The sequence below is a fragment of the Dendropsophus ebraccatus genome, chromosome 8 (assembly GCF_027789765.1).
Source record: "Dendropsophus ebraccatus isolate aDenEbr1 chromosome 8, aDenEbr1.pat, whole genome shotgun sequence".
Classification (NCBI taxonomy): domain Eukaryota; kingdom Metazoa; phylum Chordata; class Amphibia; order Anura; family Hylidae; genus Dendropsophus; species Dendropsophus ebraccatus.
Window position 1 is genome coordinate 16,969,698 of NC_091461.1, and position 21,022 is coordinate 16,990,719.

General features: G+C 44.2%; 2 protein-coding genes across 5 annotated transcripts in view; one reads left to right on the top strand and one right to left on the bottom strand.

The window, feature by feature from the left end:
* LOC138798427 (C-type lectin domain family 7 member A-like) overlaps window positions 1-21,022 on the bottom strand; it is a 468,314-nt gene that overhangs the window by 10,532 nt on the left and 436,760 nt on the right. The window lies entirely within an intron of this gene.
* LOC138799128 (early activation antigen CD69-like) overlaps window positions 16,301-21,022 on the top strand; it is a 57,365-nt gene continuing 52,643 nt past the window's right edge. For 3 of the 4 annotated variants that reach the window (XR_011364224.1, XR_011364223.1, XM_069979938.1), the window contains exon 1: window positions 16,302-16,457. Coding sequence is in view for 2 of the 4 variants with exons in the window: in XM_069979938.1 (XP_069836039.1) it covers window positions 16,403-16,457 (55 nt within the window). In the remaining 2 variants the exon portion in view is untranslated. Of the gene's footprint in view, window positions 16,458-21,022 lie in introns of all 4 variants that reach the window. The other variant, XM_069979939.1, reaches the window with a different exon arrangement.

The following is a 21,022-nucleotide window of genomic DNA, read 5'->3' on the forward strand; positions in this document are numbered from 1 at the left end:
TAAAAAAAAAACTACAAAAATGTGGTATCGCCGTAACCGTAGCGACCCAGAGAATACATGTATTATGTTATTGGTGACCGCTGATACAGATTTTTACGGCGATCACTAATGGGCTCTATTCTGCTGCCATCAGCTCTTTATGGCGATGGTGCAGAATAGTGCAGCAGCACCGGTAATGCCCGCAGCCCCCTCCTCTCAGCTACCGGAGGTCGCTGAGGGGTTGGGGCAGAGTGTGGGGTCAGTCCCGGCCGGTCCCCGCACCGACGATCGCTGTTATTACCAGTATAATGACGGGCAGCGGTAACGGGCACTGCATGCTTTCATCTCCTCTCACCTTGAATCCACAGTGAGAGGAGATGAATGCCCCCCCCCCCCCCCCCCCCGTCCTTCCCCGGAATAACCTTAGTGTTCACAGTGATTAATTCCTTAGGGTACAAACACACTTGCCGTATCCACAGCGAGTTTCTTGCTGCGTATTCACAGCGAGACTCGCTGAGGATCCCGGCCCTGTGTACTCAATGGCAGACAAACTCTGAGTTTGCGGAGTTTGTCCGCAGCCCGCCTCATTAACCCCCCAGCTGCCGGAGACTATACGTCACCTCATCCTGACTCCGGCTTCCTTCGCTGATTCCCAGCACGTCCCACTCGGCCAATCAGTGTGCTGCCCCACCGCAGCGCACTGATTGGCTGAGCGGGCTGTGAAGACGTCGGGAGCCCCGAAGCAAGCCGAAGGAAACCGGAGCCGGGATCAGATGACGTAAAGTCTCCGGTGGCCGGGGGGTTAATGGGGTGGGCTGCGAACAAACTCACCATTGAGTACACAGGGCCGGGATTCGCAGCGAGTCTCACTGCGAATACGCAGCCAGAAACTCGCTGCGGATACGGCAAGTGTGTTTGTAGCCTTAAAAAAAGATCAAACTCTCATTCTCTCGGAGAGCATGGGGCATTGATCAGGGACTAGCCAATGTGGTCCTGGTACAAATGATCAGCGGTATACCACTGGTGACTGGATAAAAAGTCAAGTGCCCCAGATTACCTGTAACCACCCCGGATTACCTGTAATCACCCTGGATTACCTGTAACCACCTCGGATTACCTGTAATCACCCTGGATTACCTTTAACAACCCTGGATTATCTGTAATCACCCCAGATTACCTGTAACCACTCCAGATTTCCTGTAACCACCCCGCATTACCTGTAAACACTCTGCATTACCTGTAACCACTCCAGATTACCTGTAACCACCCCAGATTACCTGTAATCACCCGCATTACCTGTAACCACCCCGCATTACCTGTAACCACCCCAGATTATTTATAACCATTCCAGTTTACCTGAACCGCTCAGATTACCCGCAACCACCCCAGATTGCCACAGACTGCCCGTAACCCTGCCCCCCCCCCCCGCCGATTGTCCATCACCACCACAGATATCCAGTAAACACCCCCTCATTGTCTGTAACCACCCCAGATAGCCAGTAAACACCTCCAGCTGGCCTGTAACCACCCCAGATTGCCACAGGCTGCCCATAACCACTACAGATTGCCCCAGATTGCCCGTAACCACCACAGATTGCCCATAACCACCCCGGATTGCCTGTCACTCCTCCCCCAGATTGCCCATCACCACCCCAGTTTGCCTGTGCCCCCCCCCCCTAGACTGCCCGTCACCACCCCATATAGCCAGTAAACACCCCCAGATTGTCCATTACCATCCCCAGATAGCCAGTAAACATCCCTAGATAGCCAGTAAACACCCCCAGATTGCCCATAAACACCCCAGATTGCCCATAAACACCCCAGATAGCAAGTAAACACTCCCAGGTTGCCCGTCACCACCCCACATTACCTGTTATCACATTAAAAAAAAATTTTTTAGCAACTGCGCTATTCTAATAACCGATACTAGCTGCGGTTTTGCTCCAGCAAAATGACGCTCCTTTCCTTCTGAGCCCCGCTGTGCGCCCATACAGTGGTTTACACCCACATATAAGGTACCGTTGTACTCAGGAGAACCTGCGTTACAGATTTTGGGGTGTGTTTTCTCTCCCTTTAATTGTGAAGTTGAGAAATTTCAAACTAAACAAATATATTATTGGAAAAATTCAAGTTTTTCATTTTTATTGTCTAATTTTGAATACTTTAATACCTGTGGGGTCAAAATGCTCACCGCATACCAAAGTGTATTCTTTGAGGGGTGCACTTTCCAAAATGGAGTGACTTATGGGGGGTTCACTCTGCTGACATTACAGGGACACTGCAAACGCACCTGGCGCTCAGAAACTTCTACAGCAAAATCTGCACAAATCTGTCAAAATACTCACCGCACCCCAAGATGACTTCTTAGAGGGGTGAACTTTCCAAAATGGGACTTTTGGGGGTGTTTCTCTTCTGCGGACACTACAGGGGCTCTGCAAACGCACCTGGCGATAGGAATCTTCTTCAGAAAAATCTGCACTGCAAATGCTAATTAGCTGCACATAGCAACCGGGGACCGTGGGCTGCAGAGAGGGCTCACGCCGGGAGCCCTCTCTGTTTACCCTTAACGGCCGCATGACTGGTATACCCGTCATGTGTTGTTAAGGGGTTAAGCAAGATCACTTCTTTTAGAGCAGAGCAGCGGTCAACAAGGAGAGGAAGAGAGCAGCAATAAAATGTTGTAATAAGACCCTATGGCACAAATACATTTAAATGGGGAACTCACATAGAACTTTCTGGTTAGTAGGAATACAAGACAGGGATGTTCTTTTTCTACACTACGTCTAGAGGAAAGAAGGTTTCACCCTCAGTACAGATTGGGGTTCTGTACTGTACGAGTAGTGAGAACTGGAACTCTCTGCCACACCGTAACTCCCACAAGAAGGCATGGAGATTAGGAGTGACCGGATCATCCCGATCCCACAGTGGTGTTGCCAAGGCCTTCCCCTCAAGGAGGTTGATGACAAATGCCACCTTGGAACGCTCGATGGTGAATTGATTGGCCATGGGCATGGTACACTGAGAGACAAACCCCCTGCACATCTTGGGATCACCACCATGTTTTGACAGCAATGCCAGGCAAAGATTCAGCCCAAGGGGAGACGATACCGGCACAGGAAGTGATGGAGGTGCTGGTTTAACCTGTTGAGCCGAAAGGAGCTGCTGCAACATGGTGCAACTGCTGAAGCTGCTTTGACTGCTGTGCAATCTGGTTTTGCTGGACGACCACTGGACGCGCGTTCCGGGCAGAGGAGAAGCAGACAGGATTGGGGACTGATGAGGTGCCTGGGGAGGCCTAAGAGATGGCGGCACCAGTCCCTTGCACATGGGCTCTGGCATCCGCCTGACACTGACCGCAGGGGGAGTGAGTTCGGCAGCGGCCCGGAGCATGGAACGCCACCATATCACCCACTACTCCAGTGGACTGGACTTTTTAGCATGGAAACAGAAACATCAGAGATTTCTATCAATAAATTAAAAGTTATACTGAATCTTTGCCCATAAACATATACAGTTTATCAATCCACTCAGCTCCTTTTGCTGTGTTTTTGTGTGTTTGCAATTTCAGCCATAGCAACGTGCCCCTGCCTAGTGTGAATGGTGTTCTAGGAGAGCTGACCAAACTTGTCTTTTTTTTTTTTTGTAAACACAGAATACCAAATATGGACATTAAAATCATGGGTGTGTCTAGGTCTTACTGAGTCATGCCTTACTGAGATAGCGGTTGCCAGGTAACTACACCTACGGTATTTTACAGCCTCAGGGGGTGTAAAAACTTGTTGTGTTAGAACTTATGACTTAAGAATTTGTGATATGCAATACGCTTCTATACTTATTAATACAGTTAAAAAACAAAAACAAACAAAAAAAAAACATTTATCTAACATAACACACGATGACGTTACTGAATAGTTTAAACCTTTTTTATCATGACTGGGTAAAATTAATACTATAGAAATGATAATACTAAAACTATTGTACTATATGTTTTCAGGACATTTTGAAAATATATAGTCCCAATACACATACTGAAGGTGTCTTCCAAAAAGACTGGATTTGAGTAGGTAGGAAAACCTGATGTAATAAAGGGACTATCCTATCAAATGATTGTAATGGGAGTTACCTGTCTAGCACTTCAGTAATCAGACTTTGCTCTGGACACTCTGTTTAGCAGAGTATAAGGTAGCAGGTATACAGGGCCGTATTAACAGCTGCTGCTGCCCTGGGCACGAGACCTGAGGAAGCCTCTTTTTGGGAGAGTGGTTTCGGCCACATCCGTTTCTCTACATGGAGAAACATTGTCTGAATCGCGTTTTTCATGGTTTTTAATGACTTAAAACATTAACAAATTTCCACATTGAATCAATGATTAGAGCCGTCTGCATATTGTCTGAGGGAATTCTCACCACAGGATTGATAGATAGGTAGGTAATAGCTCCAGGCGTCACATTTACCACCGCAACACCAGACCTGACCAATACCGCCATACTGTGACTGGATAACACCGCCACACCAGACCTGACCAATACCGCCATACTGTGACTGAATAGCACTGTCATAGCAGACCTGACCAATACCGCCATACTGTGACTGGATAAAACTGCCATACCAGACCTGACCAATACTGCCATACTGTGACTAGGTAAATCCGCCACACCAGACATGAACAACACCGCCATACTGTGACTGGATAACACCGCTATACCAGACCTGACCAATACCGCCATACTGTGACTGGATAACACCGCTATACCAGACCTGACCAATACTGCCATATTGTGACTGGATAACACCTCCACACCAGACCTGACCAATACCACCATACTGTGACTGGAAAACACTGTCATACCAGACCTGACCAACACCGCCATATTGTGACTGGATAACACTGCCCCACCAGACCTGACCAACACCACCATACTGTGACTGGATAACACTGCCATACCAGACCTGACCAATACCGCCATACTGTGACTGGATAACACCTCCACACCAGACCTGACCAATACCAACATACTGTGACTGGATAACACCGCCACACCAGACCTGACCAATACTGCCATATTGGATAACACTGCCATACCAGACCTGACCAATACCGACATACTGTGACTGGATAACACCACCATACCAGACCTGACCAATACTGCCATATTGGATAACACTGCCATACCAGACCTGACCAATACCGCCATACTGTGACTGGATAACACTGCCATACCAGACCTGACCAATACTGCCATACTGTGACTGGATAACACTGCCATACCAGACCTGACCAATACCAGGAGAGTAAAACAATAAAAACAAACAAAAATTGTTTCCTTCCCCTTGCTCCCTGGTGCTGTCCCCCTGCAAGGGGCTGCCCTAGGCTTCGGACCACAGGTGCCTAGTGGTAAATACAGTCCTGCAGGTATATGTACCCTTTAGGGCCATACAACAATCTAGACTTTACTGTTCTGTATCCCTAGGCTGATGGCTAGCTAAGGGAACCTGGAACTCAGGATATACAACAAAGCCAAAACAAAATGCATATACATGAACAAGAGAAAGCTGCGTCAAACCAGGAGAGCTAAACAAAAACTAACGTGCCCAAAAAGAAAGTACTCTGGATGGTATATGTATATGCAAAACAACCTCTAAAGGGCCAAAAGCCCAAATCACATCCAGCAGTACCTTCCACTAGAGTAAAACATAACTTTTATTGGCTCTTAAATAACATATAACAAAAGTAAATGTTGTGAACTTAAAAACACACTGCTCCTAGTAGTCATCATATTATCACGTTATCCATCCCTATAGTGATAGTAGCTGCAGTCTACTCACTACCTCAAATGTATTACTGTCTAACTAAACTAATAGCGCAGTGAATTAAAATCTAGCCACAAGCCCCTCAACTAGTTTCACCCACACTTGGGCTTCATCAGGAGGAGGGCTTATATGGAGGCGGCGCCCATCTAGGGTCTTATTTATAGTACTCCCCTTTAATCTCATCACTAGGCGACCATTTTCAGCCAATACCAACGAGTATCTGCCAGAAACCAATCGGTGGTCGCCACCTCAGACGCTATGTTAGCGCCAAAAATGCATCATCCAACCCCTCTGGCGCTTAATGATGCAATCATACCCCATAACCAATCCACTCACCCCTCCAAAAATGCTCTTTCCAGCCCGCAGGTTACACTTCCGGGTTCTATCACTGTCATCATCTTAAGTCATGTGGCCCGATCACGTGACCTCACATCCTGCTCACCGGTCCGATCATGTGACACGTCACTCGCCCACACACACTGAGCTCATCGGTCCGATCATGTGACCACACCACGTGTCTCCTCAGGCCTACGTAACATCCATCATATAGTCACATGATCGCTTTATCAATATACTGTGTTTGATTTATTTATTTATTTATTTAAAATCACATAACTTATAGCAATCATGCTGTATCTAAATTATTTTATTTATTTATTTATTTAGAGTCACGTAATCACTTATACTAAGATACTGTATTTAAATTATTTATTTATTTATTTAAAGTCACATGATCGCTAATTTATTTAAAATCACATATTCATTTATAACAATGATGATGTATTTAAATTATTTATTTATTTAAAGTCACATGATCGTTTCTTAGTGATGTTACTATATCTCTCCAATATTTGACAGTTGGTAAGTATTGGTAAGTAGATAGGCGAGATAGGTAGAAATATCAAGTGTTATAGATATATAGGGTCACAAGGATAAATCCATCCATACTTTGAATGGCTCTCAGACATATATAGCCTATATTCTAGTAATCTAACCATAATTATTCACCCCAAAGGGACCATCTAAGATAGTACATACTGTCACCAAATAAACTAGAGCTGCTCAGAGGGGTAGGAAAAAGGGGAGGGGGGGGGGGAAGGGGGGAGGGAAAAGGAAGGGGAGGGAGAAAGGCAAAAATGTGCCATCTCTATCAGAGAAAAATTATTACCAGAAAATAGAAGAAAGAACAGGGGGAACATAACACAACATAATCATAAATGAATTAAAGAAAAGCCAAGAAGGAAAAACCTTCATTGAGTCCAACTGGACTCATACTAGCCAGACGGTGTATCCATCTCGCTTCCTCCCTCAACAGTAGTCTATCCAGGCACCCCTTTCGAGGTCCCAATCTCGGTTGGGCAATTCCAATGAATTGTATAGCATCACAACGTCCTTCATGGAAAAACCGGACATGTCTAGAAAGTGGGGTATCTTCGGCATTCCGAATGGTACTTAAATGTTTCCCTATTCTCCTTCTGAATTCTTGAATCGTTTTGCCAACGTAAATCTTAGGGCAATCACACCGTGCAATATAAATAACCCCTTTCGTTCTACAGTTAATAAACTGTCGAATCTGATAGATCTTTGCGTCACTTGGGTTAGTAAACTCTTTCATGGTAGGTATAAATTTGCAGAATTGGCATCTCCCACACGGGTGGGAGCCAGTCAATCGCGATCTCAGCCAATTTCCTCCACTTTCATGTTGGTAATGGCTGTGTACTAGTAGGTCACGGAGATTTTGTCCTCTCCGATATGTCACGCTCGGTCTTGGGGAAATCACTCCTTTGAGATCTTCATCACCCAACAGAATTTTCCAATGCCTTCGTAAGACTGTCATGATCCTTGATGCATTAGCATCATAAGTGCCAATGCACCTTATCACCTTAGGGGCAGAGCTCGCCATACTTATCCTCTTCTCTTCCAACAAGCTGACTCTATTCTCACTCATGGCTCGATGGTATGCCCTCTTAATAGGTTTCCTTGGATATCCCCTATCTCGAAATCTTTTCGAGAGATTATCACATTCTTGTTGAAATAGGGACTGCTCCGAACAGTTCCTGCGCGCCCGCAGGAACTGTCCAATAGGGATCCCTCTTCTTAGGGGCTCTGGATGCCAACTAGTCCAATGCAACAAATTGTTGGTGGATGTACTCTTTCGATATATATTGGTTTGTAAATTTAGGTTCTCATCAATCCTTATAGTCAGATCCAGGAAATTGATCTCTTGTGTCTGAAACTCTCGTGTAAAGAACATCCCCAAATCATTGGTATTTAGAATGTCAACAAAGTTATCAAAAGTGTCCCTATCCCCATCCCACAAAATCAAAACATCATCTATAAATCTCCCCCAGAAAAGAATGTGACTTGTGAAAAAACTTAAATCATCAGAAAAAACGTGCTCAGCCTCCCACCACCCCAAAAACAAATTAGCATAACTGGGTGCACAAGTGCTCCCCATCGCCGTACCTCGTGTTTGGTGAAAGAATTTATGATCAAAAAGAAAAAAATTGTGCGTGAGTACGTATTTCAATAGATTAAGTACAAAGCAATTGTGTTCCTGTAAGTGTCGACTTCTAGTGTTCAAAAAATAAGAAACTGCCCCCACACCAAGTTCATGTTGAATATTAGTGTAAAGGGACTCTACGTCCAGACTAGCTAGATGTGTTGTAGGTGTCACCGTGATATCAGAAATTTTACGAACTGTGTCTTTAGTGTCCTTCAAAAAAGACGGAAGTGAAGAAACAAAAGGGTGCAGAATCTTATCTACATATTTGCTGGCTCCTTGTGATAGACAGTCGTTGCCAGATACAATCGGGCGACCCTTTAAGGGGGAGAGTGATTTATGCACCTTGGGAAGTGCATAAAAAGTAGCAGTAGTGGGAGTGGGGTTAAAAATAAAATTATATTCGTCACAAGAGATCAATTTCCGTGTCTTAGCGTCATCCAGTATCCCCCTAAGATCATTTAAATATTCAGTAGTGGGGTCCCTATCCAGAATTTCATAGGTGTCCCTATCATCCAACAGAGCCATCACCATCTGTACATATTTTTGTCTATCCAGGAGGACAATATTACCGCCCTTGTCTGATATGATGGATGTTACGTAGGCCTGAGGAGACACGTGGTGTGGTCACATGATCGGACCGATGAGCTCAGTGTGTGTGGGCGAGTGACGTGTCACATGATCGGACCGGTGAGCAGGATGTGAGGTCACGTGATCGGGCCACATGACTTAAGATGATGACAGTGATAGAACCCGGAAGTGTAACCTGCGGGCTGGAAAGAGCATTTTTGGAGGGGTGAGTGGATTGGTTATGGGGTATGATTGCATCATTAAGCGCCAGAGGGGTTGGACTATGCATTTTTGGCGCTAACATAGCGTCTGAGGTGGCGACCACCGATTGGTTTCTGGCAGATACTCGTTGGTATTGGCTGAAAATGGTCGCCTAGTGATGAGATTAAAGGGGAGTACTATAAATAAGACCCTAGATGGGCGCCGCCTCCATATAAGCCCTCCTCCTGATGAAGCCCAAGTGTGGGTGAAACTAGTTGAGGGGCTTGTGGCTAGATTTTAATTCACTGCGCTATTAGTTTAGTTAGACAGTAATACATTTGAGGTAGTGAGTAGACTGCAGCTACTATCACTATAGGGATGGATAACGTGATAATATGATGACTACTAGGAGCAGTGTGTTTTTAAGTTCACAACATTTACTTTTGTTATATGTTATTTAAGAGCCAATAAAAGTTATGTTTTACTCTAGTGGAAGGTACTGCTGGATGTGATTTGGGCTTTTGGCCCTTTAGAGGTTGTTTTGCATAAACCAGGAGAGCAGAACAAGAGCACAAGCAAACAATGGTCAGCCAAAAGTCAACACCAGCAAGACAAACAAGGGTTAATCAAGAGGAGTAGTCTAACTGAAGCTGGGTCAGAATAAAGAGGAAAAAAACAGTAGAGCAGAATAACAAAAGCAGAGCAGAGGCATGCAGGGCACTATGGACAGCAGGAACTCCACCAGCACTCCAAACTTAAAGGGGTACTCCAGCAGGGGGCTACTTTTTTGCTGGCACCGGGGATGAGGTGGCTGAGGGAAAAGACGTCCACTCACCTTCCTGGTTCCAGCGGTGCCCGGTTCCCGGCCGCTTCCTGGTGTCTGACGCAGGCCCGAGACGATACGTCCGGGGAGGAGGTGGCTGAGGTCTCAGGTCCGCTCAGCCAGTCAGTAACAGAGGCGGGATCAGAGCAGATTTGAAACGGATCCCGCCTCCTTCACTGACTGGCTGAGCGGACCTGAGACCTCAGCCACCTCCTCCCCGGTCCCAGCAAAAAAGTGCCCCCCCCCCCCCGCTGGAGTACTCCTTTATTAGCTCCCATATAGTGGTGCTCTGCAAGCTCAGCAAACAGGCAATAGTCTCTCTAGTTAGGTATTCCAGCGGAAGAAAGAACCTGCATCATTCACTAAAATTTATCTCAACCAACTTTATTTTTTAGGCAGCTACAGATGTGCCTCTACCTAAATCCAGGCACACCTGAGACTGCCCATGATGATGGGGGATTACTTAACACCCACATATAGTGGGGTCCCGCCTCTGCCGCTAAATTGCTGAGCGGGCTTGAAACGCCATGACTCAAGCCACATCACGGACCAGGAATAGGCCAGTGACCAGAGACTGGAGCAGCGCAATGCAAGACTAAGCACTGAAACCAGGGAAGTAACAGGACGTCAGTGCTTTCATCCGCCCCCTCCTCGGCCATAGTCGAAAAAGCCTTTCTGCTCAGAGTACCCCTTTAAACAGTATTGGCCAGTTTACAGAAGAAAAAAAACATCCTTTCCTGAATATAGGAAACCAGAGTAGGCCACTTAAAAAGTGTTGGCCAGTTTATTGGAAAAAATGGCAACCAGAGTGGGTCTAATTTGTCCAGTGACCACAAACTTTGTCTTGGCTAAACTGATGTGTTATATCTGCATATTTTATCTTGTTAAGTTATGGACTGTATACGGAAATGTCTACAAGTTGACAGTATTGCCAAATCAATTAAATTTTAGATAAATGTGTTGAATGAATTTTAAAGGCAGCAGATGATGGTATGTGTCTACATTGAACTACTGGAGTGTCAGTGCCACTTCTAAAAGGGGCCTCAATGTTATAAGGACCTTGCGGACCATTCCACTGGGCCACAGCGGCCAATCCACTACCCAGGAAACTGTTTATCGAGGAATGTTCGGACCTGACATCTATTATCTGATGGTGCACCATCTTGCTGGAAGAACTCACGGAATGTTCCAGCTTCAGAGCACAGAGAGGGAAGCACATCATCATGTAGCAATTGCAGATAACCAATGGAATTTAAGTTTCCATTGATGAAGAATGGCCCCACTATCTTTGTACCCCATATCATCAGTTTTTGTGTTCCAACACATTTGGAGGGATCTGCGCAGTGTGGGTTACTGTCGGAGCAGTAGCGGTGGTTCTGTTTGTTAACCACTATTCACATAAAAGTTTGCCTCATCACTGAGCAGAACCTTATTTGTAAACTGTGGGTGCTGTTCCAGTTGTTGTGTTGGCTAGAGATGAGCGAATAGTGAAATATTTGAAAATTCTAAATTCTATTCGAATAGCTCCCGATATTCGTATATTGAAACGAATATGAAATTCCATTATATTCTATGGGAGAAAAATACTTGGGACCTGGAAATCAATATTCGACCACTAGGAGGTCAACAAGTGCACAATGACACCTCAGGAAATTATGCCAACACCTCTGGATGCATATGGGACAGCAGGGGAAGCATGCCTGGCTGCATGTAAAACTAGTGATGAGCCAACAATACAATTTTCCCAAGTGTACGCCAAAGATTCACAAACAAATTATGAACGTAAAGTCGAAGCGTATGTTTCGGCCTAATGGTACACACTTACGTATGTATCAGGTGCCGTGTAAAATACGTAATAACGAAAATTAACAATGACTACAAATCAGTAGTAGCAAGGAAACAGGTACTATCCCACACTCAAAGTATACCGCCGTATACCGGATATATAATTGGTTTTACAACAATAGAATGAAAGGGCTCTTCAACACCTTTACAGGACGCAGACTGTGCAAATCAGTAGTAGCAAGATAACAGCTATTATCCCACACTCACAGTATACAGCCGTATACACTATCAGTAGATGTCTGAACACACTGCCTGTCTCACAACAGCTTCTAAATCTCTAGTTTTTATACTTTTAGCCCTAACAAGAGCTTTTCGGGGTCCCTTCTTACCTAACTTCACCTAAAAGCTCTCTCTCCTTGGTATACAGCCTGTCCCTCTCTAGCTCCAACCAGCAAGTAACACAAATCTGAAATCACTATTCATTTATTCAGCAGGTCACATGGTTTAGCCAGCCAATCACAGTTAGATGTTTTTTTTTTTAAGTCCTGCCTATTCCTAGTGCCTGTACCTCCCCCCTGCATGTTTATTGGCTGGAAAAAAGCACGGTGGGGGGGGGGGGGGATGTTACTGCGTTTTTGTTCGAATATTCGAACGCAATCGAGTAGCTCGAATAGCATACTATTAGATCGAATAGCTGTTTGATCGAATACTATTTGCTCATCAGTAGTGTCGGCCACTCTCCAAACTCAACGTGCCGGTCTGGATCATCCTCGGTGAGATGTTGTAAGGGTGCACTCTGTATGTAGCCAGTATCAAATGGACATTGGACTGATGCCACACTTCGGGGACATACGTTGAGTACTACGTTTTAGCCTTTTGGTAAATGTTGCCAAGACAGCCATTGATATTTGGTCCTTGGTGACAGTTTTCAAACGTCCAGATTATCCAACATCGAACCAGTACCACACAATTTGGGGAGCAGTTTTCTAACTGTGGCATGGAAGATAAGTGGTCTTGCAGGGTTTCTTCCATTAAAGTCTGCTACAATGCCCCGGGTGGTGGTGCCTAGCCCAAGGCCAAGGCCTTCCTTGGAAAGTTCCATAGTGAATTAATTGGCCATGTGCATGGTACACTGAGAGACAAGCTCCCTGCATATTTTGAGATCACCACCATATTTTGACAGCAATGCCAGACATAGATTTGGCCCAAGGGGAGAAGCTACTGGTACTGGAAGTGCTGGTGGAGCCTGTTGAGCTGAAAGGAGCTTCTGCAACATGGTGCAACTGCTATTATACCTTTAATTCCACCTGGATAGTTACCAATAATCTCAAATTACCCCAGTTTAAAATCCAGGATATATCCAGTTTTAAATTTTATAGCAAAAACATAATGAGGCATGGTACAACTGCTGTAGCTGCTGTGTGATCTGGTTCTGCTGGACTGGACCACTGGACGTGTATGCTGGGCAGAGGAGAATCAGACAGGATTGGGGACAGTTGAGATGCCTGGGGAGGCCGAACAGATGGCAGCGCTGGGCCCCTGCACATGGGCTCCGTCGTCTACCCAGCACTAACTACAGGAGGAGCGAGTGCGGCATCGGCCGAAGCATGGGATGCCGCCATGACACCCACTACTTAAAGCTTGATGTTTGCCCACTACTGTTTCAAGTCAAGTCTAAAGTAATTTTCAAGTATTCTCTGAAGTACCCAGCTCAACCAAAGGGGTCTCAGTCAAGTCTGCACTATTGCACCTATTGAAAGAGACTGTTATATTGTGTACTGTCACTTTAAGATTATTCAAGTAAACATTTTCCCTTGTTAACTGCTGGACCCTGTGGTTCCTTTCGTTCTAACAAAGAATGTGTGTTGGTACATCTAGGGGTGGGCACATACCACTCCTGGCCACCGTGATAAGTACCCTAGCAGTACACTTGCCCCCAGCTTAATAGCACCTGGCTGCCTTGGGTTACCTGCCCTGCAGGTTGGCTACATGAAATCTAAGTAATGTATAATGTGTCAGTTCTTTGTATCATCGAATGTTTTTCCCCTTGCTTCCCTGTCTTTTTTTTTAGCACAGCTTGGACGGGGATCATATACATAAGATGGCTGGACACGGAGGAACTTGTGATGTCACTTTCTGTTCTCCATTTGCATCATTGTGCCTGCTTAGGGACATTTAGTTTTACTCAGGCTGAGGAATTACAGAAATGCAGTAAATCAGAGTACAAATGTCATACAAATTGTTTTTGTCAGAAAGCGTGCACGCTACAGACTTCTGCATTATTCTCATTCTATTGTGGATGTTTTTCACTTCTAATCTCACCACTTTGTAGCAGTTAACCTTTGTCCGGCTGACTAGGTACAATTGTACCTTTTTCGTTTTAAAATTGCAATAACTTTTTGTTCGAAAAGCCGTAGAGGGGTGAAATTTCGTGACATCTCTGCAGTTTTGGTCCAGAATATATTGGCCAAATTTCAATAAAATATCTCCACCCCCTTCCGAGATAAGGGGTCGAGATATTTTTGCATCCATAACAAGCTGCATAGGTACAAATGTACCTTCATATATTTTGAATGAAGATAATGCAAGGAAAAAAGAATAATATATTTTTTTTAATCATAATGCTATTTTATTATTATAAACAAGTAAAAAAACTGTTCATTTACATTATATGCTAGGTTCACACTAGGTAAGCTTCCGGCCGTAGTGCGTTCCGTGAATATGTGGCCGGAAACGTACGTAGTTAGCGTACAATGCAAAGTATACGATCCCGGCTGCACAGTTCACACTTCGTACGAATGTACGCCGGGATCGTATACGGCGCCGTAAGAAATTAACCAAACTATAGTTTCGGGCCGGAAGGCTGTAACTTAAGCCCTAGCGTATCGCGCGGATCCGTACGTAGTGGTGATTTCTTCATTTTTCCGCTCTTCTATGCTGATCCAAAAGGTTCTGTGGGTTGTCCGGGGCTAGGCGAAGATTTCCAAGTAAAAGACCGCTGTCAGATCGCTACGTAGGGCGCTCGGGAAGCGTAAGTAGACTATGGACGTACGTTCACAATGCATACGCATCTGGCCGCATATCGAATATTCGCACGCCCGTAGTTTCAGCCGCACATGTACGGCGCCGTAAGAAATGCGTACGGATTCGTACGCAGTGTGAACATAGCCTAAAAGAAAATGTAAGAAACTTTTTTATTGATTTTCTTCGCAAGTAATGCATGTTGTCTTTGCTACCGAGTGTTCATCGCAAATGGGTTTCACACAAACAACACAAGACTTTCTAGTTTTACGTTGTTTTTGCCTCAGGTCTGAGAAACTACCAACAACAGGGGAGGGTCCGCGACTACCATGAGGTACTTGAGGGCCAGCTGCTGCTTGCGATGCTACCACAATGCATCGTCCAAGCACCATTTCTACTGCACCTCGAAGAAAATGGTTTCTCATCATCATTCGTTTTGTACTATGATCTTCAATTGCAGGCATACACAGCTGATTGGCCAGATCTTTCAGGAACTTTCTTTGTTGATCCTTTGTCCTGAAGCTTGGATTGTGTTCTCTGTAGACGATGTAGGATGCTAACCCAGTGACGTCAATCATATTGTAGAAAAATGCCAGAGGCCAACGTAATGTTCGTCGTTTCACAGTGTACTCTCCCAACGTTTTATCCATAACATCAACTCCGCCTTTTGTTTTGCTGTAGTATTTTTTTATCTCTGGCTTGGCTGCTAGTGTCTCTTCAACTTCTCCCGTCATGTGTATAGATGATAGAAGCATGACTGATTTGTTCTTCTTTGGTACATATGAACAGACTGTTGCATCATGATTGTAGGCAAAATTTGTCGAGTTTACAGGCCTTTCTTTGGCCGGCTGCATGTTGCTAGGTAGGAACCTTTTGTTTGTTTTTTTCACTGTACCAACTAGTGTCATGTTCCAGGAGTTCCATACCTTAGCTAGTTCCATGGTTGTAAAGAAGTTATCGGTGGTGACATTTCTTCCAGAGCCTTTATACGAGCTCACTAGCTCCAATATTGTTCGTTCACCAATTTTTACCTGTCGAGGACCATCAGTTGGTTTCCCAGTGTAGAGCTGACCTTGTAATGGGTAGGCGTTTGACGAGTCACAAGCCCAGAAAATCTTTATGCCATATTTAGCGGGTTTTGAAGGTATATACTGGGTAAATTTATACTGGTATATACTGGGTAAAATATGCACATGAACAAAATAATGATTATATCTGGGAAGAACAGCACATTTGGAGCTGAATGAACTTTAGTTTCTAAAATCCAGTAAAGGAGAAAGTCTTCCCACAGTGGATTTATATGAAGGTACAATTGTACATCTCTAGCCTCTTAACGTTGTAAAATTATGCAGCCTGACAAGGGTTAAAGGAGTCATCCAGAATAAGAAAAAACTTTTTCTTGCAAAACACAGCACCACCCCTGTCCATCAGGTTGTGTGTGCAAAATCTGGAAGGGCACAGGTCACACAGAGATTATTTCTGTAGATCCTCAGACACGTGAACTGTTGATGTACTGACCAGAGTCAATGAATGTAAGCAACCAGGAAGTATGTTTCATTTTTCCAGGCATTGGGGCGTTCCTCTACACCATATGCAGGTATGTACAAAACGTAGCTCTCACTCCTCTTCTACCTCGGCAGCTGGGAAGGTTACCTGGCATATACAGCCATTACATTATATTTAGTAAATTGTAGAATCTTTTTTAAGTTATGCAGAACTCGGAAAGAGACAGCGCTTCTGGACACAGCGACACCATCAAAACTGGTAAGAGCTACAGGCTACACTTATGCTTTATATAAGTTATTATTACAATATTTTCCTTCTCTTGCTCTTTCTCCCCCCCCCCCCCCCTCTTGCTTTGCTTATTAGAGGTGCACCCCTTATAGTACACCTTGGACTGTCTCTAATATTCTGTCTCTAACTAATATACTGTCTCTAGCTAATATACTTATAGGGTTCGTCAAGTTCTATATTTTTGTATTCATGCAGCAAATGTGCCTCCTTCTCCTGATATTCTGCTCCTTCCCTCCCATTGTTGACAGCTCTTTGTCTAGGTTATCGACCACCACTCTGCTCTAAAAGCAGTGGTCTGGCTGGTAGATGGATAGATAGATATTATACAGTATATATGCACTATACGATCACTGTAAGAAAGAGGAGGGAAAGAGAAGCAGATCAGGAGAAGGAGACATGCTTGCTAAAGGAATGAATGTATGTGGCAAAATGTTTAACTTGACGAGTCCAAAGTATTACTGCAACTTTCAGTGTAGTAAATTTTCCTGATCATTGTTAGCATACCTCCCAACTTTTGCTCGGAGGAAAGAGGGACAGTCACGGCAATGTGACACGCCCCTATGGCCACGCCCCCATTACCTATTACCATTATATAGGAAACAAATATTACCACCAGATCTTCACCACATAGTAACTTATCCCCCCTTATACTATTACTGCATAACATCCACTATACACAATGGTAGTAATCACCTCCCCAGTTAATCCCAATGTAGTATTCCCCCTCCCCAGTTAATCCCAATGTAGTAATCCTCCTCCTCAGTTAATCCCAATGTAGTAATCCCCCTCCCCAGTTAATCCCAATGTAGTAATCCCCCTCCCCAGTTAATCCCACTGTAGTAATCCCCCTCCCCAGTTAATCCCACTGTAGTAATCCCCCTCCCCAGTTAATCCCAATGTAGTAATCCCCCTCCCCAGTTAATCCCAATGTAGTAATCCCCCTCCCCAGTTAATCCCAATGTAGTAATCCCCCTCCCCAGTTAATCCTATAGTAGTAATCCCAGTTCATCCCAATGTTGTTATCCCAGTTCATCCCAATGTAGTAATCCCACTGCAGACCCATGCCTGAAATAATAAATCCCAGAAAATAATAAAAACTACATATACTCACCTAGTCAGGAGCAGTCAGATCCCAGCTGGCTGTCAGTCTTCTCCCAGCTGGTCACAGGTCAGGGACACTGCAGGAGAGGAGCAGGCAGCCTGACACACAGCTCCTGCCCCCACAGCTCCAGCCCCGCGGTATCTGCTTTCCTCTTCTGTCCGACCTGTCCCTGACCTGTGACGTCACCAGCAGCAGCCGCGGCAGCAGACAGGAGAGAAGAGGAGAGCAGGTACCGCGCGGGGCTGGAGCAGAGAGCTTCCGGGGCAGCAGCTGAGCTGTGTGTGAGGCCGGCTGCTCCACAAGCTCTCTGTTTATGCAAACCACTTCCCTGAAGCCACCTGAAACTGTCAGCAGCCGCAGGAGCCGCTCACACTGTCAGATGGCTTCAGTGATGCGTGCGGGACACAGGGGAACCTTCCCGGGACAGCGGGACATCACCCCCAAATCGGGACCGTCCCGCTAAAACCGGGACGGTTGGGAGGTATGTTGTTAGTCATATAACTTCCCACTTAACATCATCTAGATATAGATCTATCTATCTATCTATCTATCTATCTATCTATCTATCTATCTATCATCTATCTATCTATCTATCTATCTATCTATCATCTATCTATCTATCTATCTATCTATCTATCTATCATCTATCTATCTATCTATCTCCTATCTATCTATCTATCTATCTATCTATCTATCTATCTATCTATCCACCATCTATCTATCTATCTATCTATCTATCTATCTATAGATAGAAGATAGATAGATAGATAGATAGATAGATAGATAGATAGATAGATAGATAGATAGGAGATAGATAGATAGATAGGAGATAGATAGATAGATAGGAGATAGATAGATAGATAGATAGGAGATAGATAGATAGATAGATAGATAGATAGATAGATAGATAGATAGATAGATAGATAGGAGATAGATAGATAGGAGATAGATAGATAGATAGGAGATAGATAGATAGATAGATACATACATAGATAGATAGATAACAGATGGATTAACTTTACCATAGGCCCGGGCTGTTCAAGCCTGGGCCCCCCCACCTCACTGTAACTATAGCAACACTAGCCTAGCGTTCATAGTACAGGATAGATAATGTCATGATGTCCTGATTTGTGCAAAATTGCCATAAAAAAAACTGTGATTTTTTGCAAATCATGGCGGAAGTGTAGCCAGGAGACAGTACACCACTGAAAGGATAAGTCTTTTTGGGTGGTCATGGGCCCCCAAGAGCTCAGGGCCGGATCGATAGATAGATAGATAGATAGATAGATAGATAGATAGATAGATAGATAGATAGATAGATGATAGATAGATAGATAGATGATAGATGATAGATGATAGATAGATAGATAGATAGATAGATAGATAGATAGATAGATAGATAGATAGGAGATAGTTGGATAGATAGATATAGATAGATATAGTTATATATATATTTATTAAAAAAAAAAAAACCTGGAAGACCTGAAAGAAGTGGCATATAAATATATATGCAAATGAGGTGTATATCATAATGTGCAACTGTTAAATGCCAGGAGAGTTGCACAAATCAGTATTTATTGTACAGTATTCTGGATCTGTTTTTTTAAGTATACAGTAAGTCAATATCCTGAAGCAATATCCTACCATACAGACATATGTATGCAATACCCATGATGGCAAACTGGTTACTTCTTCTTTAAACTTCCTCTTTTTCAGTAGCGTAAGGAGGTAGGTGGGGTGGTGGGAATAGCTGCCCCCAGTGTAAGGCTAGAAGAGTGTCAACAGTGCCAGGAAAAGGTGTATGTAGGGTGCAGTCACCAATACAGGACACTTATGGGTTAATTGCCCCTCTCCCTCCCTTTGCATTAAATTTTCCTACCACTTCCTCATAATAAACTGCTGCTGCTTCTGCTGAAATGTGACCCCGGCAGCACCGTCACAGTGACTCATAGGTGGGGAGTCTGTTTTTTTTACCCCTGGGGTGCTAGGTTGTGTTTTTAAGGGAAGGTGTTGCATTATCGCTGCGGCACTTGACACGGGACTTGGAGTGGTATAAGCCCTCTCTTGTTCCCAACACATTCACATTTAATAGGTTCCCTGTGTCCCCAGTAGTCTGCTGATGCAAGGCAGTAAAGTACAGAGTCCAGGATGAACTTAAAAGGGAACTCCGGATAAGGAAAACTTGTTTTCTATTAAAAGTACATTAAAAGTTATATAGATGTGTCTATATAATGTATTACTGTATCTGTACAGTTCTGCCACACTGGTAACTGATAGAAATCCAGGAAGTGAAGAAAAATGGCCTCTGTACCAATCCACATTGTTTCCTGCTCCTTCTCCTCTCCCACCTTAGGAGACAAATATTCCAGGCCTCTGTCTCACATTGTGGGTGTTTGCTAGACACAGGCTGATGATGCAGAGAGGGGGCAGGGTGGGATTCACCATCTCTGACCGGCCAGAAGCAGGTGTTTCAACTTCGCTGATTGTGCAAAAGTCTACAGAGAAATTAGGGCTGTGTTCACACATATTGGAGTGTCATTGCAGTAATGCAGTATCTGCACAAAAATGATGCAGTAGTACAAATAGATAATGCTAAACAGCACAGAGGATCAGAGCCAGCACTGCCAATCCCACCTGCACAAAAAACAAGGCATGAATAGTATATACCATGTAAGATAATATCAAATAAAGTACTATTTGTGGGAATCAGCTTCAAAGATAAAAGATGCTTGATCATAATATGTGTGTGGGAAAGAAAAGAAAAATAAAAAAAATAAAAAAGGTTCTTTGCTTTATTCCAATATCAGCATTACAGGTAGAGAATACAGCGCAAATACTGCAAATAATTCAGTAACACAATGAAACTGCAATGTGTGAACACAGCCTAGATGTTCTGCAACAGCTTTGGGCGGGGAATGTGCAGGGTGGGGGGCTGTGATGGAACAGCGGAGGGAAAGCATTGCATTCTGGAAACTGTAGTACTGAGTACATCTGCTCAACCAGGAAATACAGAAACACAAAACAGAACAAATGGATTTTTGGTAGTTTGAAAACTGGGATAGATAGGTAAGTATTGTTATATGTTTCTGCAGAAGTTTATTTTTTTTTTCCTCTACCCGGAGCTTCCCTTTAAAGAGAACCAATCATGGATGAAAATATGTATATAATTATTTTATTAATACTTGTAAATATAATTGATTATTTTTTCGGCCGCGTTTTTGAAATATTTACTTTTTACTTTCCTGTTTCGCGCCGGCTCTTTTCAAAAGAGCCGACGCGAGACAGGAAGCTCCCGTCATGCAGAGCGGCAGCAAGACCGAGCGCCGCCATCTTGATGATGTCACTTGCGTTCCACCGCTGGAACACAAGTGACTAAATCAAGATGGCGGCCCCTGGCCTTGCCGCAGTGGACAAGAGGATTGGGTAAAGGATA